This window comes from Populus alba, chromosome 11 (genome assembly GCF_005239225.2).
Source record: "Populus alba chromosome 11, ASM523922v2, whole genome shotgun sequence".
Lineage (NCBI taxonomy): Eukaryota > Viridiplantae > Streptophyta > Magnoliopsida > Malpighiales > Salicaceae > Populus > Populus alba.
The window spans coordinates 13502696-13529343 of record NC_133294.1 but is presented as its reverse complement, the minus strand read 5'-3'; the positions used below and the strand labels follow the sequence as shown (position 1 = coordinate 13529343).

Here is a 26648-nt window from a genome sequence, read left to right as displayed (position 1 = left end):
TTTCTCTATACACTGAGTTCTAGAGAGTGTCTCTTTTTATCTCATGAAAAAAAAATGAAAAAAATGAAAAAATAAAATTTAATATCAAAATTAAATTTCTTACAACTAAAAGGACTAACCACTTATTAACAAAGAAAAAAAAAATAGAGACAAAATTAAATGTTTATGTGAAATTCAAAGTTGCTATCTATTTTTTTTTTTATATTTTTTACTTTGATTTTCTGTATTTTAATTTCATCTTCTCTTAAAAAAAAAGAGAGGAAGGAGATTGACTTATTTAATTGTAATAAAAAAATAAAAAAATTAAATTAATTTTATTTTAAGATAACTATAAAAAGTGCAACTTCAATTGTAAAATCTTTTTAATTTAATATTTAATTTAAATTAAAAAATGTTACATGGTATTTAAGATAATAATAATGATTTATTTTTAAAATATTTTTATTAAAAAATATATTAAAATAAAAAATTATTTTTAATACTAACACAATAAAATAATTTTAAAAAATAAATTTTAAAATTTTTAATGCACCAGATAAACACTAAATATATTTTCCCCGGAGAAAAACCCCTTCCAATCATTTCCTTGCTAAAACTTCCGTCTTCAGTCCTCTCTCTCTTTTTATGTATAAAAAACACACAAAATCCCCAATTGTCTCTTTCAAAGCCCTAACTTCACAATTTGATTCCTTCTGGTTGAGCAAAGCAAACCTTAAAAATCAAACCCCAAAATTCATTTCTTTTAAAGCTCAAAAAACGAAATCTTGATCTCAAAGCTATGTTTTTTAAGTGTAAATCCAAGCTTCAAATTTTGCAGCTTTTGAATTACTAGCTTTGGACTTTTTTTTCCCTCAGCTTCGGCTTCAAAGTCAGTCTTTCTCCTTATTTTTTCTTAAATTGTCTTTTTGATATCGTTGAAGCTGAAAATGTCTTCCCCTTTTCGGAATAAAAATCTTTCAATATCGAAGCTGTTTTTAGTTTATTAATATTTCATTTGAACATTTCTGCAACTACGACTGGCACCTAACACATAAAAATTCAACCTTTTCTCTGTCAATAAATCTCCAAAACCTTCAAATTTGTGTTTTTAGTAAATTTGTTGAATATACCCATTTGTGAAAATCGCATGAATACTTGAGTTTCGAAACCAAATGTCAGTAGAAAGATCATTCGAAGCATGGGAAGAGGTCCAAAGGCATGGCCAGGACCTGGCAGACCGGCTAGCGCAAGGGTTTTCAGGCCTTATACAGTCACATATGACATACCCACCTGCGTTTTCTTGGCCAAACTCTCCAAAATCGAAGCCTTTTGATCTGGAGTTTCCGGGACATGGTTTTAGTAAAAGGGATTTTGGGGTTTTAACTGATAATTCAGGGATAGATGGGGTTTCGGCTATTTTTGATATTGGAAATAGGATTGGACAAGCTGGGGCTGATTTTGGTGCAGCTTTGAATGGATTGGTGCATCAGTTTTTTAGGAGATTACCAGTGCCGTTTAAGCAGGATGAGAGCGCGGGGGCTGGGGTGAGGATGGATGGTAAGAGGAGTGAGGTGGGGCTATGTTTGGATGGAGAGTTGGGTTTGGTTAGTGAGAGGTTGAGGGATTTTGGGTTTGTGGAGGATAATAGTGGCGGCGGCGGCAGCGGCAGCCGTGGAGTGGATGAGTTGTTGGAAGAGGAAATTGGTGGGTTTAATTTGAAGGGTGTGGGATTTCTTGGCAAACCACAGGTAATGATTTTTATATGCTATTGTGTTCTAAGAATTTAGTTGTGTATGTTTTGTTAGCGTAGAAGTGCTCATTCATACAATAATGCAATTTGTGTATAGTTTCTAATGCTATTGAAGGAATAGACCACCTAACAGATTTTTAGCCTAAATTGTCTATTGAACTGTTTGTATGGAAGTGATATTATCTTTTGGAACTCGACTAGGAATAAGTCTTCGTTCTTATTTATGGAGGAGATGTTTTGATTGATTTTCAACTTTTTGTGATAGAAAATTCACAGATATAAGACGTTATCCAGTCTAGATAGTAGTGGCTATCTGGAAACGATGCTGCGTTTGAAGCAACAGGACTTTCTGTTTGAGAAAGCCTGTGTTGAACAACCCTGTTTGTTTTTGCATTTTAAAAGCGCTTTTGAAAAAAATTAAATTTTTTTTTATTTTTTTTCTTACTTCAAATTAATATTTTTTTGGTGTTTTTAGATCATTTTGATGTGCTAATGTCAAAAATGATTTTTTTTTTTTAAAATAAAAAAAATCATCTTGATATATTTCTGAGTGAAAAGAACTCTGAAAAGCAACTACAACTACACGCCCAAACAGGATAGCTGATGCAAAGTACAATGTCCAGTCTAGTTAGTAGTGGAGCATTTGAAGCAATGTAAAGAGGATTAGTTGACAACTTCCTTCTCTCTTCTTCAGCAAGAGTGCTTTGTTTTAGAAGTAATTTGACTTGTTTTAGAAGTAATTTGACGCAGCTGGTAGTGAAGGATAATGGAGTTTGTTACAAGTCGAAATCCTCAAAGACTAAGAACAATTGTGGAGGGACCCCTAAAATATTCAATTTTTATTTATCAATGTTGCACTTGCTAAAAGGCTATTACAACCTTTTATATAGAAAAAAAAAAAAACTAGAAAACTCTAATAATACTGAATAGAAAAAATAAAATAGGAAAACTATTCTCTTCAAATAGAAAAAAAAAAAACTAGAAAAACATAATATATGAAATAGTAAAATAAAAAACATAAAATTAAGTTAGGAAAATATTTATTTTATTAGTCTTCTCAGTTTGGAAGGAACTTGCCCTCAAGTTTAGACCTTAGTTAGAAACTGTCTTCCACCACAAACATTCTTTTGTGTGGGCCACCTCATCATGGGTCCCTAACATCTTTGTGTTGGCCTTCCCATCATGGGTCCCTAATATAACATCTTTGACTTTGCTGCCCCATCGTGAGTCTTACCATAAGATTTTCAATAACAACAACTGAAATAACACACTAGTTCTTGGGCTTTTTCTTTCTTTCTTAAGGGAGCCTCCTCATTCCCTCCTAAATAAGCACATCATGTTCTGTGGCCTATTCTAGCCATGGTTATTCAAGAACACACAACAATTAACCACTAAAAATTTACGAGCTCTAATACACGTTTTCTGTGACCTCCATCCACAATCACTAAGAATTATTGGGTTCTGATATAAACTAATAGCTAGATTTGTTACAAGTCAAAACCCTCAATGTCTAAGAATGCCATAACTATGGAGAGACAACTAAAATGTTCAATTTGTATTCATCCATGTCTCACTTGCCAAAAGGCTATTACAAGCCCTTTATATAGAAAACAAAATTTAGAAAATCCTAATAATACTGAATAAGAAAAATAAAGTAGAAAAACTATTCTCTTCAAATTGAGAAAAAAACTAGAAAAACATAATAATACAAATTAAGAAAATAAAAATAGTAAAACATAAAATTAACTTGGGAAAATATATATTTTCCCAAAAAATAAAAATAAAATCCTGCATCACATTTTCCTTATGCTGATATTTGTGTTTTCTTTTAGTTTCGTTTTTACTTCCTCGCTAGCTTTGTCTTATAAATGCTGGCTTGCTTTCATTTTAGGGACTTTCAATTTGTTGTGATCTCATTAATGATCTACTTTTGTTTTGTGCTGTACACTTAAGTTAATGTCTTGAGTGACTTGAAAAGTTTAGAGTGGAATATAATATCCCTCTGGTTTTCATTGGTTCTTCATAATAGTTGTCCTTCGATAATGTGGTTGATCATATATAGAATTACCATTTGGACATGGTTCTATAGCAAGGTCACAATCACATTTATTTGATGGGATCCAGTCAAATTGTAGGCAATTGAAGGAGAGGTTCACAATGTGTCAAAAACAGAATTTTCCTTGGTATTGAAATTTTGCGTGGCTTGAACAACATCAAGAAACCCTTAGAGAGGAAATTTAAGTCGCACAATTTTAATTTTTTTTTAATGTATTGTGAACATAAATCAAGGATTTCAGTATGAATTTAATTGTAATCTGTTTGTGCATTCTTTTTATGGTTCATTTCCGCTGGATGCAGGGGACCATAAACATTACCTCAACTTATGACAGCAGAACTCACAACATTGAGGGTTCTTTGGTTGCAAGGGGAGATTTATGGAGAGTAGAGGCATCACATGGAAGTTCCACATCTAGAAATGATAATTCATCCATGTTCCTTGTCCAGCTTGGACCTCTATTGATTGTGCGTGATTCAACCTTTCTTCTGCCTGTGCATCTTTCAAAGCAACACTTGCTTTGGTATGGGTATGATAGGAAGGTATGCCCAATTTTATGTTTATTTAATTGAAGTGTGAAAATAGACGACATAGAAGTGTTGCAATATTCTCCCTAGCTTTTGGATATTCTTTGGTAAACCTCATCTATACAGCAAGCTTATGTGCTCTTAACCTTTAGATTTCACCGGAAGTTTGACAAGAAATGGGGAGGGCTGTAGACAAGTGAACTTATGTATTCACTAAATGTTTTTTGCTTCCTCAATCCCAGCTGTTATACTGATTTCCAGCTACTCCTATTAATTGCGTTTTGGTCCCTATGTAATTTTGTTAGCTTTATGGTAACCTTTTTTCTATATTTGTTTTTTGTCAAATTGGTTGATTTTTGGTGCATATGCTGATATCCCATCTTCCTAGTCTTTATCTTCTAGCTTCCATATCCTAAGATCTTCTGTTCTTGATCATGGTTTCCTGCCTTTATTTGACATGTCATTTTTTGTTGTTGTTATTTTGATACAGAACAGTTCATTGAGAATCAGTTTTCCCTTGTACTGTATTAGATTTTGCATTTGGATATCTCTTTATAATTGCTTTATTAATCTGTTCTTTTAATGCACTATTTTTCTTGTATCTTTGTCAGACTGGAATGCATTCACTGTGTCCAGCTGTGTGGTCAAAGCATAGGAGGTGGTTGTTAATGTCAATGCTCTGTCTCAATCCTTTAGCTTGTGTAAGTTGTAGCTCCTTCTAAGCTATGAAAGGCATCAGAATCAGTCTATGTTTCATATTTGTATCTAGAGGCTTAAGTGTGGGCAGCCAAAAGCAATAGGCTGTGTTCTACACATTGTGGATTCAATGAAGAAGGGGAAACAGTAAGCATGATGCTTTGGCTTTGAGGCATCTTGCAACTTTTGTGGGATAGGATAGTGTTCCTAGCCTCTTAATATTACAAGGCTTTAAGGAATTTTAGAAGTTATTTGCTGGTATTCAACAGAATTATAAATTATCTTGTTTTTGGTTCTTTCTATTGAATGTCTCTTCAACAAATTCTTCCCATTCTAACAAAGTTTCTTCTTTCATCTTTCCCAAAAAGAACATTTTTATCAGTGGACAAAGTTTCATAGTTTGAAATTTTTTTTTAGCTTTTTCATTGTCTTGAGATTCAACTAGCATCATGCCATTTCCCCTTCTTCATATGAAGTAAAAATTCCTTAGGAAGGGGAAGTGGAGCAAAGCAGGGATGTGAATGGAACTTGACTCTCTATTTAACTAGGCTGAATCCCAAATTCAGATTTTAGTTTTTGGTGGGGGGCAGGATAACTTGTGGAAATTATTTTCAAAAGGGAAAACTAAGAATATCAGAGCAGCCTTGCAATCCTTCTTCCTCCTGTCCTCAAGCAGAAACCTTTCCCAAAAGTGATATACATGGCTTTGCGATTGCCTGGTGATCCAGTTGAGTGCAGAAGCAATAACCTCTGTAATGAAAGCATGAAGATGCAGTCAATATGTCTTTTTGTTGCATTAAATCTTTAAAATTTGTGGAGCTGATTTCTCATTGACCTTTCTTCTCGTCTTCCTTCTCCTTGTCTCTTTCATCATGCAGTCTTTTGTAGATTTACAGTTTCCAAATGGGCAATTGACCTATGTATCTGGTGAAGGACTGTCTACCAGTGCTATCGTACCTCTTTGCGGAGGTCTTCTCCAAGCTCAGGGGCAATATCCTGGGGAAATGAGATTCAGCTTCTCTCATAAGGTCAGGTTTTGAACTTGTCAGCGAGTACTTGATGATTTCAGGGTATACCAGTGGATTTGTCTGCATTAATTTTGGTGGGGACTAAAGCCTATTGTTTTGAATAATTTATCAGAATAAGTGGGGAACACGCATCACACCGATGGTACAATGGCCTGACAAATCGTTTACATTGGGTTTTGCACATTCTTTAGCATGGCATAGATCTGGTCTTATGGTGAGGCCAACTGTTCAGTTCAGGTAACTTTTAATTTTCATATTTGTTTAATAAAATTATGATCACTCTTTGTTTTGCCATACATGTGAAGATACAAGCAGAGTATCTGCCTTATTATTGACTCTGGCCTTTGAAAAGTGCTTCAGTAACTGTGAAAACAAACATGGTTTCTGACGCGATCCTACTATTTATATTGTTAGCTTTTGCATTGCAGGTTATCCTGCAGTTCCTTTTGTAGCTTGGTATGGTTTATATCTAATTCTGGACCAATCCACAGAAACCAGTGAACTCAATGAACCAACCATAAATAAGGAAAAAAAAAGGAGAAATACAAGAATAGGAAAACAGAAATAATAAAACCCTGAATGACCTGCATTGGTGACTTGCTGAAGCAACAGTGTTGAACTAAAAAAAAGGTGCCCTCTGTGTTTATTACTGCCAGTTTGAGCCCTCATTATGCCTGAAGATCTGAATGATAGTATATCTGGTGCATTTGGTAATTTTGATGCTATGTTACATTTAAACTGCACACCAGTTTTCCTCAAAACTAATAGATAATTTCATCGAGAGATAACTGAACACTTTTGTCATCCAAAAATAGTAAACTGAAGCCAGAAAGAAGTTGAAAACGTTTCTCCAGAACTAATCCCAGTTGCTTGTTCTAAAACATTCATTTAACATGCTGCATTAGACTCTGACAGTGCAACTATTATTTTTCTGTTTCTTATAAAGTGGCATCAGATGAATTTGGTCAACAGGAAAAAGTTACACATGTCGTGTGTACTTGGTTAAACAATCACAAACCAGGGCCAGTCTGCATTTCTTGATGGTGCCACACAAAGGTTGGACCTGGTTTTTTGTTTTTATGATCAATCTTTGTTGTTTCAATCAGCATTTCTCCACCATAAAAAATTAAGCGTCCATGAGAAGACATGATTGTTTTATTGGGTCATGACCACTGGGTTTAGTTAACTTGTTGATATTCCCTAGACCTGATGGTACCCTGATATCAATTATCTCATGCTCACAAATGGTTTGACTTTTGGAAAAAACATGAATACTGGTAAAACAAAGTAGGTGTTGTTGAGGACAAAATACACTTGCCAGTTATCATTCAAATACATGGTCCTATGTTTGCAGAACCTGTTTTCCCTTCCTTCACTTTTGTACTTTCACTTCACACTTGTTTTGTATCTTTAAGTCGAGCAAATTTATTCACCTTCTGTGGTACTGTAAGTAAATATAATTATCTTCTTCTCTTAATGATATCTTGTCAGTTTGTCCCCCACTTTTGGTGGAAGCAATCCTGGTTTGCATGCAGAACTGATTCACTCAGTGAATGACCATCTGAATCTGATATGTGGCTGTGCTGCAACGATGCACCCTTCTGCATTTGCATCACTATCGGTAAGCTGTGACGTTCCATTATCTGCTGTTGATCCATATCTTTTTATCTGGATTATACATCTCTGCTTGGAAGAATCTTTGGTTTCTTGGTCCATCCCTTTCTTTTTAGTTGACAGAATGGGACCCAGGTACATGGGAAGTTTGCACCTGGTCCTGTTCTTGAAAATCAAATAAATGGTAGGATAACGAATCCCAAAATATAGAAAACAATGGAGAAAGTACTGGGAATTATCTTCATTGAGACTGAAAGAATCTAAAGAAACGCTGGTTAATCTCATGCACCCTTCATGCCATTGGAAATATGCTGTTCCCTTCCAACCTGATAATCCACATTAAAATGAAGGGGTACAGTTTGCTAGTCCAACTGTTATCAAATAGTTGACAAGTTAGAACGTTAGAACTCCCTGTAAGAGCAATGAACTGAAGACAAACCATCAATTCACCATCCCGTTTGCTGGTTGTATCTGGAACACCTGATTGTGAAAATATCAATCTTCCCATATTTGGCAGTCCTTTGTCATAATCCTCTGGAGTGAACTCGGGCACAAACCAAAAAAAAAAAACAAAAAAACAAAAAGCTATTTTCCATTGGTTACTTGTGTGCAAAAATGCAAAACCATTTTCATCAGGAACAACTCACCTCCTTTTCTTTGAATGCGTTTTCACAAGTACCTTCAGTTTTTCCCAAACCTAAATTATCATCCTCTTATTTTCCTGTTTATTTGGAAAGGACAGAATCTTCTACATTTATCTACTATTCAGTCTCTTTCGCAATCCAGAACACCCCAAGCTTTCTCTGATTTCAAATAGCAATATTTGAGTATTATACTCTGGATCTAACTGCCTCAAATGTTTTGGTTGCCAATTTGCATCTGAGAAACAACTCTGGAACATAATAGAAAGATCACAAATGTCCACCAACAGAATTTGAGAAAAGAAAAATAGACAATGGATGCCTTAATGAGGAGGACATCTTGTTCTGAGTTTCGTCTTATCATCATCTTTTTTGCTGTGTGCTGTGTTGTTAGATGCATGAATTTGCTGGACAAAATAGTTGTAAACACGCTCTGTTTTTGGATTGCATTTCTCATTATCATTCACATCTATGCCATATGCGCCCCATTCTGGGATTCTATTCATTGCCTACAGTCTTGCTATGCATGGCTTTGGCCTCTTGCATGGTGGAATCAACGATGATCTTGAAGTTTCCCTTTTTTTTATGTTTTTTTTTTCATTACATCATCATAATCATTAATGGAGTTCTATTAGATGCTACCTTCCATCGGATGCTTCTTGGTCCTTAAAATGAATTTCTTTTTGCCTGTAATGAAAGTTCAGGTTGATATTTGCAGTTTTTCCCCGAAGCTATTAAACACTTCTTACCTTTGGAAGGCAATCAATCTGAAGTCATCTCCTAAGTGAGACTTTCAGGTTGACATGTAATATTTTGAAAATTTGGGCACAGGTTGACACGAGAGTGAAAGTTTAGGAAATATCTATGAAATCCCACAAGTCAAACTCTAATTTGATATCATAAGGAGGCCATTAATATCAGGAATCTTCTCCTACCTCTTAAAATGTCTTGTATACAGACTACGTTATGAAAGCAACAATTGAATATGAAATTATGAATTTCTTTTGTGACACCAATAAAACTTTTTTAATAGATGCTGAGTGCATAGATATAACTGGTGTCTCATCAGCACTTATTAGTTGCGCTACATCTTGATGGAAGGGCTAAATTCTAGTGAGTAGGTTCTAACAACTGATGTGCTGCAACTAATATGGTTGTGAAGCCAGACAAACAATGAACTTGTACTTTGATTTTCAATTAAATGGTTTGTTTTTTTGTTTCTAATATCATTTTGTCATGGTAATGTTTAATGATTGTTGATCCTGACATTTAGACGTCGATGATTGCAGGTAAATATGGTACTGCCGGTGTTATTTATTCATCATTGTCTAACATCCTTTCTTTTTTGTTTCCTATTGCAGATTGGCAGGTCCAAGTGGAATGGTAATGTGGGGAGCTCAGGACTGGTTGTGAGACTCGATACTCCTCTCTCTAATGTTGGCCAACCTTCCTTTTCTGTTCAGATAAATAGTGGTGTTGAGTTTTGATTGATTCCCCCCGCATATCATGTTAGTTGAATTGTAAATAGCCACAATGCTTTTAACCATATGATACCTACCCCGCTTGTGTATACCTGACTGTTTTTGCATCAACCATAGTTTTCCCTTCTTCCCTCTCATGCTGGCATGTAGTTTTGTTTTCTGAAATAGAAAGGAGGGTGACATTATATAGATTTTGATTCGATTCTGCTATAAATATTGACCTTTTCAGATCCAGCTAATGTCCAAGTTCCTTCAAACTAGTTAAAAACTATCAAGATAATGATATGGTTTTCCTTTTGGATTGAAAGTTAATTATGCGTCCTTTGAGAATTATTTACGTGGATTGCAATAATACAATCTATCATGTGATGGTCAGAAATTTGTGCTGATAAGGTGGGGACAGGCCAAAACTTGTTTATATGAGTGGCCATGATTTGGCGCTAAGAGGATTTGTTTTCGGATGATGATAAGCCAGAGAAAAACGAAAAAGAAAAGGAAAGAAACGACCAGAAGAAGTATTTACGTGGTGAAGAACGGTTTGTCTACTAGCCCACCCCAAAATTTTGTAAATATAATTTTAGATTTTGATGTTAAATTTGTAATATCTTTATTGTCATAATCCTATTTTAAGATTATTCCTCTAAAATATAGTCTTTTTCCTTATAAAATATAAAAGTAAATAATAAATAATAATAATAAGAATAGTGTTTTGATAAAATTAGGCCATGGAGGATTTCAAATATAGAGGATATTTAAGCTGCAATTATGAATGAATTGTGTGCTTAATTGTGTCCTATTGTATCTAAAATTGTAGAGATAATGTGAATTCAAGATCAAATTAAATCATTATTGAACAAATTCGCATAAAAATTAAACACAAGGACATAATTAGAATTTTAATAGGTTAATTTAATTTAATTAGGAGTCAAATTAAAAGTTTAATTATATTTAAGAATTAATTTGGGTCAAATTAAAGGATTTAATTATATTTTAAATAAGTCAAATTAGTTTTATTATGGATTTAATTGGTAAACAATTTAGTTTGAGAGCTTAATTTAAGCTAAATTGAGAAGATTGCAATGTTAAAGGATCAAATTTAATATTTACAAAGTCAAATGGTTTAAATCAATGGTGAAATTGCAAGAAATTTGGAAGTTTATAATCAATTAGAGATTAAATTGAAGAAATTCACAGTTAATGATCTTTTTAAAGAAGTCACCAAACTCTAGGGATTTAATTGACTGAAATCTAAAGTGAAATTGAAGAGAATTGAAAGTTTAATTGTCCACTAGAGGCTAAATTGAAGAAACCCAAATCTAGGACTAAAATGAAAAATACACTAAAATTCAGGGTTGATATTGAAGTTTGGCAAGACTGAAATTGCATAAATTAGAAGTTTCAGGCCAATTAAAAATGTAATTGAAATAATCAAAAGTCAAAAGATTAAATTGAACTTTGACCAAATTTCTAAATTAAAACCCTAAAACCAAAACAACATCGTCTTGAAGGTAAAAAAAAAAAGACAGACCATACAACGTGATGTTCGGTTACTGTACATCACCATTTACCTTTTATCAGAAAAAGTTATGCGGGTGGCTACTTTTCAGGGATATTTAATACTTCTTCTTCCCGCTAAACTAAACAAACCATATACCACTATGATAACCTAACATTGTACTACACTCTAGAGTATGTCTCGCCAACCAACTATCCTTATAACTGTCGCGACACCGTTCTAAAAATGTCAACTTAAGTAGCATTTAGCTGTCAATTTTTTTAGGCCATGATAACAATTTTGAATCATCAATTGAGATTCTTCTCATTTAAATTAAGAGCTAAGATTGGTCTCTAAAAATGATAAAGCGTTGCTTTTTTATCCCCTATATGTAAAGGTGGATTCCAAGTATTGAGTATCAAGAAATCTGAAGTAAAAATTGAGAAAAAATCAACCTCTCCCTAGCTTTATCTACCAATGTTGCCCCCTATTTTGCGCCACAATAATTGCCAGTTTCTTTGCCACTTAGTGTTCACCACTACCATCATGTATAGCTAGCATACAACCTTTACGCCATATAATTTTTTTCCTTGAATAACCTACACCCATCCCTTTAGTTTTTCCTCTAAACGAGGCATGTAGAACATGAATTGACTCATGTCTTGCTGCCTCTCTTTTCTTTTAATTAAGATAAAGATAGGTTAGACATGTTTTTGTCCAATTTTTTTTTTTAAAAAGGAGAGAAGGTTGTTGGGTCGCTAGTCAGCCCAACCCGACTTGCTAACTCCTCTTGCTTTGATGTTAAAACTACTATTGTTAATTTCATATTAATAAATCTAAAAATTTCAAGAATAATATTCGTTGCACTTGCTTGCTCATAGTTTTCCAAAATCTAATACCCATTATAGTTTCCAAGTGTAACTTCCACTATAGGTAAATCTTGCATTGCCACTACCTATACAGAAATTAGTTGTGATTGTCAATGACCACGGGAATAAAGTCAGTTCTTTGGTCCAAGTTACCCATATCCACCTCCTACGAAAAGCATTAACTACAGGGTACGCATTTATACTCCATTTGGAGAAGCATTGTATCCATGGACAAATCTTTGTTTGAGATCAATGAGAAGGTAGCCTGATAATTAAGTTTTCTGAAAATGTTTTTTTCTAGGAATCGATCGCTACGATGGGAAAAAAGCTGCTGAAGCAGGTATGGTTCATGCAACTTATCCCATGGGACCGCAGTTCCTATAAGAAGGGATGGAAAAAGGTTATTAATCCACTACATGTTGTCTTCCTGCCTTTCATTCGTACCTCCTCTTCTCTTTCCCATTTCTTTTGCTGTCACTTTTATCCTCTTTTTAATTTTGTATGACGCCATGGAATACAAGAGAAGGAAGTGGAGAAGAGAGGTTAAGCATTTCCTTGTTCATTCTCGCAACTTCGATAAGAATCTAATGGTTTATATATTCTCTCTCATTTGTTTTTCCCATTTATGCAGGGCATGTACAAGACAACAGTGAGAGATCTTAAGACGGAGGAGTTGGATTTGTTAGGATGTGATCAAATGTTTATTCATTGCATGCTTGGACCGGAAATGGCTTCGACATTTTGAACAATGTGCTTCCCAACATTGAACAGCTTTTCGGACACAATATCTGAAATTTTAAAGAACAAGCAATGTATTTCTTTTGGTGAACAAGAGCATTCGTCTACTATTCTTGCGTTTGAACGTGACATTTGAAGCAGCGTATTTGTATTGACCAAAAAATTAGCATCATTTTTATATTGTTTGTATGTCTTAAATTCTAGATGGCACTGATCAATGGCAATCAGAAAAGACACTGCTGTTTCGCCAAATAAAATGTCTTTTACTCGCCCTTTGAAGAAAGCAGAAAAAAAAAGTCTTAACAGAGAAGTTCTTATCAGATTGGTTAGATTAATCTTCAACTTATGCACGGTTTGAAATGGGGAAAAATGATGGAATATGACTGCAATACTTATTCAGATCCTTATGCAAGTTTTATTTATATTATTACATTGCCATGGTTATGCCATCGTTGAAGGTGATTCAGCAAAGATGCTGAATGCTGAGCCCAACCTGAACTTATTCCTTGCGTTTGTTACCATCCTCCTATTCAAAGTTGACAGACCTCATCTCAATTCTCAGTTGCTTTTGTACCAGGAAATGAAGTTTGACTGAGTCCCTTTTTAGTATACGGAATCCTAGGCCTTCCTCTTTGGATAATTATTGGTCTACAGAAGACTAAAGCAAACATCAACTCTGTCAGAAACAGGATGAAACTAGTCCATACAAAAATGGTTCTCTTCCATAGCCAGATAAGCCTTTTCAATCGAGGGAGCTCAGATTCCAGTGAGAGTGACGCTGCTTAAATTTCAGGGATGCCAGCACCGGCTTTGTATTCTGCTTGATGTTCTAACCATCACCTTCAAGAAGGCAGTTGGCTCAAGTCCTTCTGTGAATTCGTCCATTTTTATGTTCAGAATCTGAGATTCTGATACAAAACCAGCAATGACAGGAGCACTCTTAATGATGGTTTCGACTACACGGATGGGTTGGCTTTTGTACCGCATTATGCATGGCTGACAGGAACTCAACCCTCACCTGAAGGAATGCAGGAGAACAAAGTGTCATAAACTACTCCAATTGAGTTACTTCTCATGAGGAGAAGGCTTGAGACATGCATGGCTTGGCCAGAAGAATGCACAGCCAAACCTCATTGCTATATTTCCTATCGACTGCGGTGCTTTCTGGCTGACATTTCTGGTAGAAATACCCCATCATCTAAACAGCTTCTTCACGAAATACCCTCTAACATATCGTTTGGAACGGAAACATCAAGAACATGAATGGAAAGTATGATAACCAAATTGCAAACGTGAAAAAACTAACCAAAAGATTGAACTGAAAACCCATGAATTTCATCAATATTAATGCAAAGAAAGCAACAAAGTTGAAAGGAAATTCAGTGTAGTTTCCTGAAGGAGAAGTAACCACTTCAGACACATCAACATGCTCTTTGTTCCATTCATTACAACCGCTGAACCCATCTTTGCTTGGTTCTAGCACATCAGTGCCCATTTTAGCACTTTCCATTTCCTTCTCTTGCAAGGTACCGCTATTTTTACCTTTCTGTTCAAAAGCATATTCTCAATAAACCTGACAGCCCTTCGAACTAGAGCCCCGATCCTTCCAGCTTTCACCTGAAAAACTCCGGTGAAGAACACACGGTTATGTGCGTTGCTCCATGTCACTGCCAAATGAACTTCTTTCCGAGAATTTTTTATCCATGAACACCTTGTCAGCTCCATTTATGACAAATTTCAGCGGGCAACATTTTAGTGCATCACAGAGACTCAGCGAATCCACATAGCTCTTATAATCAAATCGAAGAAATTCATTCCTATTATGGATAGACTCATCATCATGATCATTTTCTTGGAGTTCTGATTCATTCATTGCAGCAATTGCCAGAGAGACAAGCTGGGCAGAGACAGCGTGGTACTTCGAAGAGTTAAATAACAGAAGAGGCTTTGTGGTGTGGTTCGGGATTTTTAACTGCAGAACATAATTTATAGGGTGGCAAGATAACTGGAACTGGTGTTGTTTTCTTGGGATGCTAAAAGATTAGAGAATTTGGTAATGTAGGTGCATTAACCAATGGTATTGTGGGGGCTCTGGACCTGGGGTTTGATTGGTTAATTTTCACACCAAATTTTATGTATCAGGATAAACTGCAGCGCGACTCAACACACAATACTTTAGGGGCATGAGTCCATAGAATAATATTCAATATGCTGTGATTATAGTTTGCTCGATTTTGGGCACCAACATACACTTAGCAAATGTTATCCTTCATCAAAAAGATTTTTATGGAGTGTGCGTTTCAGTGATCAAACCCAATAGACTGATAATGCCAAATACAAGCTCTCAAAACATAAAATTTTACAAAAGAATCAACCTATTTCTTGATTTCTCAGCAATCCTATTACAAAATCAGAGGAATATTAGCCAAAAAGAGGAGGGCCTATTTCATCAATTTCCTCCCATCTTCATCCATACTTTGGGTAGAAATCTCCGAATCCATCCACGGTCCATCCATTGATATGCTTTTCTGTACCAGACTGCTTTGAGAGGTATTTGAGACGTGTGCTTGGCTATCTTGTGAGAGAAGCTCAAAAGCTTTGAACCTTGCCTCCTCGTTCATGGTGCCACGCTTGACTATCGGAGCTTGGACTGGAATTTGACCTTCAATCATACGCACTGCAGAGGACATTAATGGTCTCAAACTGGGGGATGGGTTGGTGCACAAGAGAGCCAAGTTAAGCATCCTCATTGCCTCCTCTTCCGAGTAGTTTGAACCAAGGTTTGGATCCACTAGCTCAAGAAGGTTGCCTTGCTCTTGCAGGACATAGGCCTACAGTATGAAAGAAAGCAGTTAGCATTCACAAGCTTTGTAATCAAGAATAGTTTTCCTACAGCATTACATGGACCCAAGAGATAGTTAAAGGGAACAGGTATGGAAAGACATGATTGAGGAAGGATTCCCAGTTTAAAACTTCCGGAAAGCTAAGCAATTTCCTGGGCAGGCATGCCCTTTTCTATGATTACGTTAAAAATCATCTCTGCAATTTCAGACATAATACAATTTTCAACCTCAGTGAGTTTTTTTTAGGGTAATATGCATGCTTATTTCCTTTATAAACAACTTTGATATGATAGATCTTCACTGGAGACATCAATAAATGCAAACAAAATATAGATTTTCCATCGGTCGACAGTAACGCTCGTTGGAAGTCAATGTAAATGTATGATGCGCAGACAACATTCTGAAAGGAAAAGATATATGTTACCCAATCAAGAAGATAAACAAACTCCTCCTTTGGCCTGTAATTTGTGTTGCTCTTCCCGCTGACAATTTCTAAGACAACAACTCCAAAGCTGTAAACATCTGCTTTATCTGTCAGGTAACCCCTCATTGCATATTCTGGAGCCATGTAGCCTCTGAAGAGAATTAGAGTGAACCAGAACAGTGAGTGTTTGCCATGAAGTGGCACAAATTTGCATGTACTGTTCAATGTTTAATCATATTATCATATACAAGGAAATCATCATTGATAATCATTGTATGCATTTGACAACATCTCCAATTAATATCCGTCTTGTTTTAAAGCATCATTACATAAGAATAAGTTGTTAGATTATCCTTTTACCACAACTCAAAGAAATTAGACTGAGAAAAAGGGAGTGAGAACTCACATTGTGCCAGCAATTCGCGTGCTAATATGAGTGTTTTCTTCTTCATCAAGCTTAGCTAAACCAAAGTCAGATATCTTGGCATTTAGATCCTTGTCAAGCAGGACATTAGTTGCCTTTATGTCTCTGTGTACGATTTTCAGCCTTGACTCTTCATGAAGATAAGCTAATCCCTTTGCAATACCCAACAATATCTTCTTTCTTGTCTGCCAGTCCATTTTAATCTGGTGTTCATCACGACCTAATGGAGAGGATACAGAGGACGATTCAATCTCATTCTCATTCTATGGACTTTATGAACTGATACATTAAGGAGTTGGTCAAGCAATTACCGAAAAGTGCCCGAGCAAGACTGTTGTTTTCCAAGTATTCATATACTACCAGCAACTGGTTTCCTTCAATACAGCAACCATACAGCTTCACGAGATGAGGATGTTGCAAGGCAGATATCATGCCTATCTCATTCACAAATTCGCGATTTCCTTGTTTCGATTTGGATGATAACTGCTTAACAGCAATTACAGTGCCGTCGGACAAAACACCCTGAAATAAAACAGGCTGAAATTTCAGAATATTTTAAGAGATAGTACTTCCATTTTATCAGAGACTTTTGCATGTATAGTGGAAAACGTTGTCAGCACATAACCAAAGTAAATAATAAATTTAAATACCTTGTAAACTGGACCAAATCCCCCTTCACCTATCTTATTGGCAGGGTCGAAATTATTGGTAGCATTCTTAATTTGCCTTAAGCTGAAATAACCGGTTTGGAGATCTAGAGCACGAAGATCTGTGATAAGCAGAATCTCAAAATCAGCAAGACAAAGCTAGTGAAAAGTTCTACAGCGTGCACACCATCAAACGAGATAAATACTTCTTGTGCGATTAATCTTACCTTTGTCTTCATGGTACTTCCCTCCCAAGTAACCTTTCCTCCAGAGAACAAGCAAAGCCAATGCAACAAGAACACATGAAGCAGCTACAATGCCGATAATAGCTCCGACTGATAATCCGTCACTATTATCCACCTTAAAGTCTACAAGGAGAGAAATAAATTAAATGACGACGAGAGGATAAACTTAAAGGAAACGTCCATTGATGGGCAACAAAGAATCCTTGATTTTGTCATGACTTACTTGGAGTCACAGTAATGGCGGATATGAGAGGTCCATAGACACCTCTGTCAGGAACGGCAGTAGTACCTTTTCCTGACCAGTATAAGTCTATCTCCAGTGTGCTACCATTAACAATTATACTATCAAATTCCTCTGCGATGCCAATGCCAACTCCTCCAGCTTTCTCCATAATATTGAAATCCTTCCTAACTACATCTCCCTGCAAGAAGAAGTTCCGAGTATAACTTTACAGGTTTTAAACAGCGTTGCCACTTGCCACCCTTTTATATGGATGAAAAACTTGAAAAGGTCCAAAACACACAGTAGGCCTCATGAGGGTATTTAGAAACTATCATCATTGATAAAAAGCAAAATCCTAAATGAATATGCTAATTTGGAAATCATTTTACTCACTTGAATTGATATATCGAATATGCGCCTTCCAAGGCTGCTAAATGTAGAGTCATTGGAATACATAATTTCAGCAAAGTGGAGCTTCACTTTGTAGCTTCCCGCCCTCATACACAGGGCATAGTACTTGAGTGATTGAGGAGCAAGGCGGGCAGTTTGGTAAAACCCTTCACCGGTGACATTCAGACCAAAAGAATTTTCTGCTTTGTAACCAGCTCCATCATTGTTCATGTAAGTCCCGGTACTGCTATAACCCCATCTCTCTGATAAGGAAACAAATTCAGCTGCCCCCCCAAAAGTTGCGTCTTCTTCATATTCATTATCACCAACAGTCATACTGTTCCCTCCACAATTTATGAACAAGGAATGGTCTGAAGAACAAAGGATCAATATCATAAGGCGCCTTCCGTAGGACAACAAGTATTCTGTATTTATGCAATTACTTTATCATCAAACATCAGTGTACAGTTTCTTCACACTTACATTCTGGTTTTCCTGAACAAACAAGGTCCTTGTTCAAGCACCAAGAAATACTGCACGCAAGAATTAAAGTAGTCAGTCTTCAAATTTCCAGATTTTTCACAATGCATCTTAGTGAATAAGGAACTTACCTGTTATTCCCAGTTGTTACATGACTAGAAACTAAGTTCCTGTTGAATTTTGAAATTAAAAGTTAGCAATCAAAAAAAGACAAATGAGGAGAAAACAAAGTAAAGAGCAAAAATAATGCCTACACTGATAGCTGTTGACAACTTGACTGAGGTGACCCCGTAAAATTGTTGTAAGATAAATCCCTGAAACAAATTTTCATGGCATAAGTAATGTAGTTGTTGATTGATAAGAATAAAGATTGGTGTATTCATTGTCTGAGAAACATAATATATATATATATATATATATATATATAATATATATTGATGTTAATTTCTTGATATATAGACTCACAATTCTTTGTTCTTGATGTTCAATATCCAACCAGGCACTTCTCCGGTTAGCAAGTTGTTATTCAGAAACCTACCCAAATTAAACAGGTAATGAACCAGCAAGCAGTCAATACGAGGTATATATTAAAAATTTAGATACTGTGCACTTCAGCATGTTTATTCGATACATTTATTGTCTTACATAAATCGTAGTTTTGCCAAGCTCTCTAATGCAACAGGAATTTGGCCTGTGAACTTGTTGAAGCTCAAATCTCTGCAATGGAATATATACAAATTAATGAAATCACATGAAAAAGATAAAATTAGCTCTGGGAAATAAAAACACAACGCAATCTAATTCGCAAAATATTGGCCCGGTCCATTTTGTCAGACTGATAATATTCAAGTTACTATTACATCCTCTGCAGCATGGCTTCTTTGAACATGATTATATATTGAATAATGCAGAATAAATTGCAGGTATAGTTCATTCTCACAAACCAGATAAGGAGGATTTGTAGCCCAATATGAATATCTCACACACATATGCAACTTGAATTGCTATATGCAGCTTGTGCACATAGCTTCTCATATGATGAATACGCTTGAGTTATAATAGATGACTCGGTGAGAATCTAAAATACAGGAAAATGAGACGCTAAATTTCCCCAGTTTGCCAGAGGAAAAGGCTGGAGGTTCATGGTTAGTTACTAAACAATTGGGAAAAAAATCCTTGTTCAACCAAGGAATGGACTTATTCCTACAGCTTTTCTCCCTCAACTTGTTTTTTCTTACTTTAAACGAAGCCAAATAGTAGAATAAAGTGATATCAATCACCTGCCACCTCTTGTTCTTTTGAATCAAAATAACATTATATGAAGCATATAAAATTCATGAAATTAAGCATTGCCAAAAGGTAGCTGATTGAGAAACTAACAGAGTATCCAGCGATGCCATATTTCCAATGTATTCTGGGATTGAACCATTCAATGAACAACTTCTCAGAATCCTGAGAAAGAAAGATATTGTCAATTCCTAATTCGTTGCTGTCAGTGGAATGCAGAAACAATTAGAAAGGGCTTAAACAATATATTTGATCAGTATCATTCAACTCACAGTGTTGTCATGTTTTTCATATCTTGCAGATCAGGGAAAGTTGAACTTGATCCATTCAAATCGGATATTCTCCTGAAAAAACAAGACAACAGGAAAAAAAATCAGTTTTTTCATATATAGGCTAGCTTACCCAAAAGCAACAAGGCAAAACATTTAAGACTGAATGTGAAGCTGCAAGATAAGGAACTTCTGCTCACAATTCTTTTAAATTTTTTAAAAGTGAAATGGTAGAGGGAATAGGACCCTCCATGGATGTTCCTTGCAAATCCCTGCAAAAGAAATTTAGAATTGTTAGGAATGCAGAAGGTAAAGGAAAACGGAATCCCATTTAGCTGTAGATCAACAGGAGTAGATAAATGGAACGGAGTAAATACTCACAATCTCTGAATGTTGGTCCAGTTCCCAATAAAGTTAGGTATCTTCCCTGACAGTTCACTTCCATCTATCCGACTGCAGCAGCGTATGATACAAATGAATACTTTAGCTCAAAAAAACTGATTAATATTAAAAGAAAATCGTGTCCCACTTCATCACTTACAAATCAGTTAAATTCTTTAAATTGCCAAACGTATCTGGTATCGTTCCTGTAAAATTGTTCGCGGAAAGAAGACTGCAGAGGTAAAAACAATAGTAAACTACAAATATATCTCTCCAAGTGAGTATCGAATAGCGGCATCACTCATAAAAAGAGTGATATCATGTAGTTGATACGCACACATTTACTAGACAATGGTTCTGGTATCACTACAATATGTGGAAAAATGGCAAATGCTGCACAATAAAATAAAAATCAGATAGAAGATAAAGGCATGTATCTTACAGTCTCTTCAAGCTTCTCAAATTTCCGAGGTCTGGATGAAGAGACCCTCCTAGCAGATTATCTTCCAGGACCCTGCAAGATGCAAATCATATTTTTTTGTTACTCAGGATTTCATTTACTTGACAAGTTGAGAGTTTTTTCGTGACTTACAGTGACTCCAGTGTTGCCATGCTGCCAAATTCCCGAGGAATCGAACCAGTGATACGGTTTGCCAGAAGAGACCTAAGGTGTAGAAAAAGGTTTTTATTCATGAATGGCCATCTTGCGATTGAAAACTTCCTCGGATATTCAAATGCACAAACAAACTTACAAAGTCTGAAGGTTGGGGAGCTCAGCAAGGCTTGCAGGGATCGGTCCATTTATATAATTGCGAGTGAGATCACTGTACAATGAAAGATGATTCATCTCAGTCGTTGTAAAGTTCAATTTCTTATAGAGTGAGAAGAATGGTAGTCCTCTATAAACCACGTTGCTTCACTAACAAAATTCTGCTAAAATGATTTCCAAAATCAAAAAATCTACTAAGATGTGAGCAAGACAGTTGGTTTGAGAAAAGACGCACCAGAAATTTGGAAAGTATTTCACATGTAAACGTGTACCAAACTGAATAGGGATATATATGCTGTTGTTACAATGCGGTCAATCTGGATATGCTCTTTAGCAACTAAATCACATGAAAAAACCAAAGAGAAGGGAGAAAAGGACAGGAGTTTATCAACTAAGATAGTGTAACCTATGGAGAATTTGAAATTTAACCTTTGTATCCCTGCACAGAACTTTTAAACTTGCACATTGATCATAACCCATTAATATGTCAAACATGACGGGAAAAAAAGAAGTTATTTACGGGGATCATAAGTAAACCAATCAAATTCATCTATAAAGAACATGGTGTATCAAGAAATGCAAGAAAAGAAACCCAGATAGAAATCGTCTGACAGTAAACATGATTAACAAGAAATATGCACATGTCACTCACATTTCACGCAGATTAGTAAGATTCCGAAATTCCGACGGTAAAACTCCGGTCAAATTAAAACCCTTCAGCTTGCTGCAAAAAAAAGAAAGAAAAAGGAGTTGATTATAGAGAAACGAAGAGGTAAAAGGTGAAAACCCTTCATATATACAACACCACGACTCTGCAGAACTGAGCATTCGCTGAGGTCTAACAACTAATACAGTGTTCATACAGAATTGGACCAGTATCAAATTCAAGATAAAAGTCCCCCATTAAGCTTTGCTTCAATTTTATTCCACCAATCAAAGCATTGGTTGAGACATGACCATCTGTATCCTTATTATATCCGAAGAAAAAAGTGGGATACAAGGAAACAAGCACGTACAAGCTGATGACATGACAGACAGTGCTACTATTAAATGTACAGTCGCATGTAACGTTGCTTTGAATTTTGTCACGGCCGACGATGGTCAGGTTCCACTGTGCGCTACCACAAGAAGTCCGATCGATGGTCCAGTTGCTGTTTTGCAATTTGCTGGATATTGTTTTAAGGATTTGCACTGTTGCATCAGTTAGCATAAAATACATGTTAAACAACATCAGAAAAATGCTTCTAATAATGTCAACATTTACCATTAAAACAAATTATAATTTCTCACGTGGATGCATAACTCTTTTTTGGTTTGTTAGGTAGAGATTATTTTTTGTTTGAAAATATATTAAAATAATTTTTTTTATATTTTTTTTAAAATTTATTTTTAATACTAGTACATTAATAAAATAAAAAACACAAAAAAAATTATATTTTTAACAAACACAGCCACATTTACCACCTTTACATGCCTTGCGAACCCGTCTTTAAAATATATCACACGGACGTGGTCAAATTAAACTCTCTGTTTCCTTTTATTTTATTAATTTTATTTTCTATGAAGATCAAAACTACAAACTCTGACGAATCCAACTTTGACCATGATATAAATGGTGGGCAAGATGGTCAAAGATTTGTTCTCTGATCCATTCACTCTAATTGTCAAACTGATTTCGACACTGTTTTTGAGCTTTGCTCTATCTTTCCAAGACATAAATAAACAAATCACACACAGTAATAACAGAATCTTCCACATGTTTACGTCAAGCATTATATAGAGCCTACTAGATAAGACGAACATGCATAACAAAAATGTCACATCAAACATAAAGCAAGAAAACTCTCCTAAGAATTATAAAAAAACTCAAATCCTGCAACAAAAGCTCTGAAACCCAAAACTTAAAATATATCATCATCTGATTCTAACCACACAGAAGATTTATAATCAGAAATTGCTCAAAACATAGGGAAAAAAAATAACTGCCCAGAAACCGAATCCCTTTCATTTTTCTCTAGCTACTCGATTCATGAAATAAATTTCCCACGTTAATCTGAAAAAACTTATAATTTGAGACGAAGAGATAACGAAGGGTTTTCAACGAAAAACGAAACATTATGAAATTCAAAACAGCAGTTTCCTCCCTACTTTTCAACGTAGAGCACGCACGTATCTCGACAAATATGAAATAATAATAATGTAAAAAGAAACACTTATCCACTACACGAAGAAAACCCAGAAAGCGCAAAAATCATTTATTTTGCCAAGTTTTGTGAATTGGTGACAAAAAATTTAGTGAAGATTATGGAATTACGTGCAGTTAGTTACCTTCATCTTCTGGCAAGAGTGGAGTGACTTGAGCATGAGATCCAAATTTATCCACAGAAAAGCAATTCAATAACACAAGGCCGAAAACAAGAACGGAGACATTCTTTGACAGTGATTGAACAAACGCCATGTTTGAAGCATGCAGAACAGAGTCACCCTTTCTCTTTGTATGGTAATTAATATCTAAAACAAACTGATGGAAGTGATGATAAACAGTTCAGCAACAACAGAAACAATGTCTGTGGTCTTGTTTTGGAGAGAAGAAAGAGGGTGGAGGGAAAGATAAAGAAGGGGTTCGGAATTTAAAGATGACAAGTTACTCGGTTTGGTCCACTTTGCCTTGGTTTCTTTTTGGAAAGTGTTGTCGTTTGCATGAAATGAGAAAGGTCACCGAAACTAGTCAAAATTATGTTCGTTTAGAAAAATCCATATTTTTAAACTAGTAAAATAATAAAACTACTAAACTAAAAAAAAATAAAAATCTTCCAAACAAATAACGCAACTAGCTAGCTGGCCGTTTAAAAATTATATTTCATTGTACTAATTTTGAAAAAAAAAAAAAAAGTGCAGGTACGTATGATTTGAAAAAAAAACAGTGTCTAGACTAGAGTGGCAACTGCGAAAAATCAAAGAAGAACCATAGTAATAATAATTAAAAAAAAAAATGAAAAAAGAGAACGTGCGTTTATTACCATTCAAAAAAGTTGCAAAAAGTGAAAGAAATGAAAAGGGCCTGTATGATTTTGTGTTTTATATCATCATCGCTCTAGCAGCCAGCGCCAACCAAGGTTGATTTTAGGGGCACACAGGGAGGGGACGCGCGCGTCTGGGCTTATGGTGATGGATACATTGACATGTCTGTTGATACAAACTGGGGGTGCCCCACGAAACAACATTTACTGCTTGTCCAAGAAAAACAAACAAGATTGAAGAAATGCAGTCAACCTTTACACGCCACCAGTTAGTTACATCCGATTAGTCTTCTTATTTTTTTAACAGATATGAGTTTTTTGGAATTGTAGTTGCGGTTATTTTTTAAAATATTTTTTATATATAAATATTTTTTTTATTATTTTAAATTATGTTTTAATCAATTCATAAAAACGATCAAAAATATATAAAAAAAATTAATTTTTAACAAAAAAAATTATTTAAATTTTTTAAAAACACTGGTAAGTCATGTTTCCAAACACTCATATAAAACCAAACTAAATTTTTTTTTCATTCAATTCAGTTTAAATTTTTTTAAAAAAGTTGAGTTTTTTTTTTTTTTTGTACAAACCTAAACTAATACAATGTTAATCTTTTAGATAAATACGGATATGTACCCATTAATTTTAGTAATGAAAAACTTCCAAGAATAAAAATTAAATAATCTCCAGGGATGTGGTTTAACTGTTCAATCTTTAGATTTGCTTTTTAAAAATCACCAATTCAAATATCACAAACATCAAAATTATTGAAAACCTATATGGTTATTAACTTTAAAATCTGTAGGATTAATATAATTGTATAAAAGCTAACTCAAATACTACGTTAATAAAAAAATAAAATAAAAATAAAAATCAATAATAGATATGTTAATCTTGGTTAAGTTAGTAGCTAATTTAAATATTCAATAATAAATCTTAAAGATAGAATCCAATAACAAATTAGCTAGATCATCTAAAGTTGATTAAAAAAAATCCCGGTTTCAACCTTATTCCACGTCAAACAAAAATACAAATTCACTGGCGACTTCATGGGTTGCCATGCACCGATAGGGACCCACAACGCTTCAAAAATATCCACAACAACCAATAATTTCACAAATCATTTGGACCACAAGAAGAGAACAATAATATTACAAATTATCCAAAAGATAAAGGAAAATAAATAATATTACAATTTATTCAAAAAATCAACAAAAGCGACCTCGAAGTACGTCGACCGAAGCCGCTGAAATCGAACCAAATAGAGGTGGCTTGTGCATGTGAGTAGTGACGGAGGTACTGTTGGACAGTGATGGAACATGGAGTGCACGTGTCGAATCTGTACTTGCAAAAAATCAGTAGAAACGATCGGGATTTTGGGCTGATTTGGTTGCCTTTACTTCTAGGTTGATTTGGGCTATGACCAGGGCTGGTTTTAGGACTGATTTGGGCTGTGATTTGGTAGTGGGGGGAGGAGATAGTGAAGGTGTTTGGTGGCAGCTTGAGGTAGTGTAATCGACGGTGAAAAGGAAAGAAACCAGGGTTTGTTTGGAGGGTTGGTCTTCAGCGACTGTACCAGCGGAGAAGGTTGGTGGTGATCGGAGGTTATGGCAGCTAAGGTTTGTTTTAAGGAAGAAGGTTTTTCTTTTACTTAATTTTGGGTTCTCTGTGTCTCTTTGTCTCTCTGCTTCCTTCCTCCCCTCAAAGATTTTATTTACAATGTTGATAATCCTAAAAAATAAAATCTAATAATTAATTGGAAGATCTCTAAGGATTTTAGTATTTGATTTTTCCTTGTTTATTTGATCTCTTGTTATATTAATTATTTCATTCTCAATTATCATGGTTCTCTCTTTTTTATTTACTCATCATTTCACTTCCATTTCTTTCTTTTTTTATTATTTTTTATAAAAACTCATCACACAATAATAAAATAAGCCAACTTTTTAAAAATAATGAAACAATCATAAATTGACTAAATTGCATCAAAAAAAAAAATCTTAGGAATTTTTGTATTTTTAAAAATTTGTTAAAAATAAGGCTAAATGGGGTATTACACTACTTTTTAAATAGAGAAAAGTAATGAACAATATGATTTTTTATATATACAAGCACTTTTAGCAATGTAAAATATTAAAATTATTTTTTATATCTTTATATTTAGCTAGTGTCATAAATTTATTTTTTATTATAAATATAATATATTTTTTGAATTAACTATATAATTTTTCAATGATAATTTTTAAGTTGAATGAAATTAAATTAATATTCTATAATTAGATTATCACACATAAAAAATATTAATATAACTATTATATACTATGGTTTTGATAATATTCTATAATTAAATTAATGTTGATGTATTTCTCTTT

At 34.8% G+C, this 26648-nt stretch overlaps 2 protein-coding genes across 6 annotated transcripts; one reads left to right on the top strand and one right to left on the bottom strand.

The window, feature by feature from the left end:
• The first annotated feature begins 585 nt into the window (after window positions 1–585).
• LOC118038282 (uncharacterized) lies at window positions 586–10006 on the top strand. 5 transcript variants are annotated; one of them, XR_004685743.2, is made up of 7 exons: window positions 586–1727; window positions 4088–4327; window positions 4924–5013; window positions 5887–6036; window positions 6149–6273; window positions 7009–7092; window positions 7528–7663. XR_004685743.2 is itself a non-coding variant. In XM_035044596.2 (7 exons), the coding sequence occupies exons 1-7, from the start codon at window positions 1152–1154 to the stop codon at window positions 9776–9778; spliced, it is 1437 nt and encodes a 478-aa protein (XP_034900487.1). In that variant the 5' UTR covers window positions 591–1151; the 3' UTR covers window positions 9779–10006. The 5 variants fall into 5 exon arrangements, 2 of the variants coding, with proteins under 2 accessions (XP_034900488.1, XP_034900487.1); XR_012171204.1 differs by having other exon boundaries at window positions 6992–7092; XR_012171203.1 differs by having other exon boundaries at window positions 6983–7092.
• A 5117-nt stretch (window positions 10007–15123) lies between these two features.
• LOC118038382 (probable LRR receptor-like serine/threonine-protein kinase At1g53430) lies at window positions 15124–23953 on the bottom strand. Its single transcript, XM_035044714.2, has 24 exons — window positions 23585–23953; window positions 22273–22447; window positions 21909–21980; window positions 21240–21311; window positions 21080–21151; window positions 20930–21001; window positions 20648–20719; window positions 20488–20559; window positions 20307–20378; window positions 20110–20181; window positions 19931–20002; window positions 19196–19267; window positions 19016–19084; window positions 18805–18864; window positions 18682–18720; window positions 18554–18603; window positions 18074–18441; window positions 17681–17879; window positions 17440–17580; window positions 17216–17334; window positions 16877–17087; window positions 16548–16785; window positions 16142–16292; window positions 15124–15705 (listed from the first exon to the last, which is right to left on the bottom strand). The coding sequence occupies exons 1-24, from the start codon at window positions 23712–23714 to the stop codon at window positions 15316–15318; spliced, it is 3060 nt and encodes a 1019-aa protein (XP_034900605.1). The 5' UTR covers window positions 23715–23953; the 3' UTR covers window positions 15124–15315.
• Window positions 23954–26648: the final 2695 nt, after the last annotated feature.

Excerpts from the sequence above, each read along its gene's own strand:
- LOC118038282 (XM_035044596.2), top strand. The coding sequence starts at position 1,152 with ATGTCAGTAGAAAGATCATTCGAAGCATGGGAAGAGGTCCAAAGGCAT. Across the intron at positions 4,328-4,923 it reads GGTATGGGTATGATAGGAAG|ACTGGAATGCATTCACTGTG; the intron begins GTATGCCCAATT and ends TATCTTTGTCAG. Across the intron at positions 5,014-5,886 it reads GTCTCAATCCTTTAGCTTGT|TCTTTTGTAGATTTACAGTT; the intron begins GTAAGTTGTAGC and ends TTCATCATGCAG.
- LOC118038382 (XM_035044714.2), bottom strand. The coding sequence starts at position 23,714 with ATGGCGTTTGTTCAATCACTGTCAAAGAATGTCTCCGTTCTTGTTTTC. Across the intron at positions 20,720-20,929 it reads TTGAGAAGCTTGAAGAGACT|TCTTCTTTCCGCGAACAATT; the intron begins GTAAGATACATG and ends TTACCTCTGCAG. Across the intron at positions 17,088-17,215 it reads GATTTGGTCCAGTTTACAAG|GGTGTTTTGTCCGACGGCAC; the intron begins GTATTTAAATTT and ends GTTTTATTTCAG.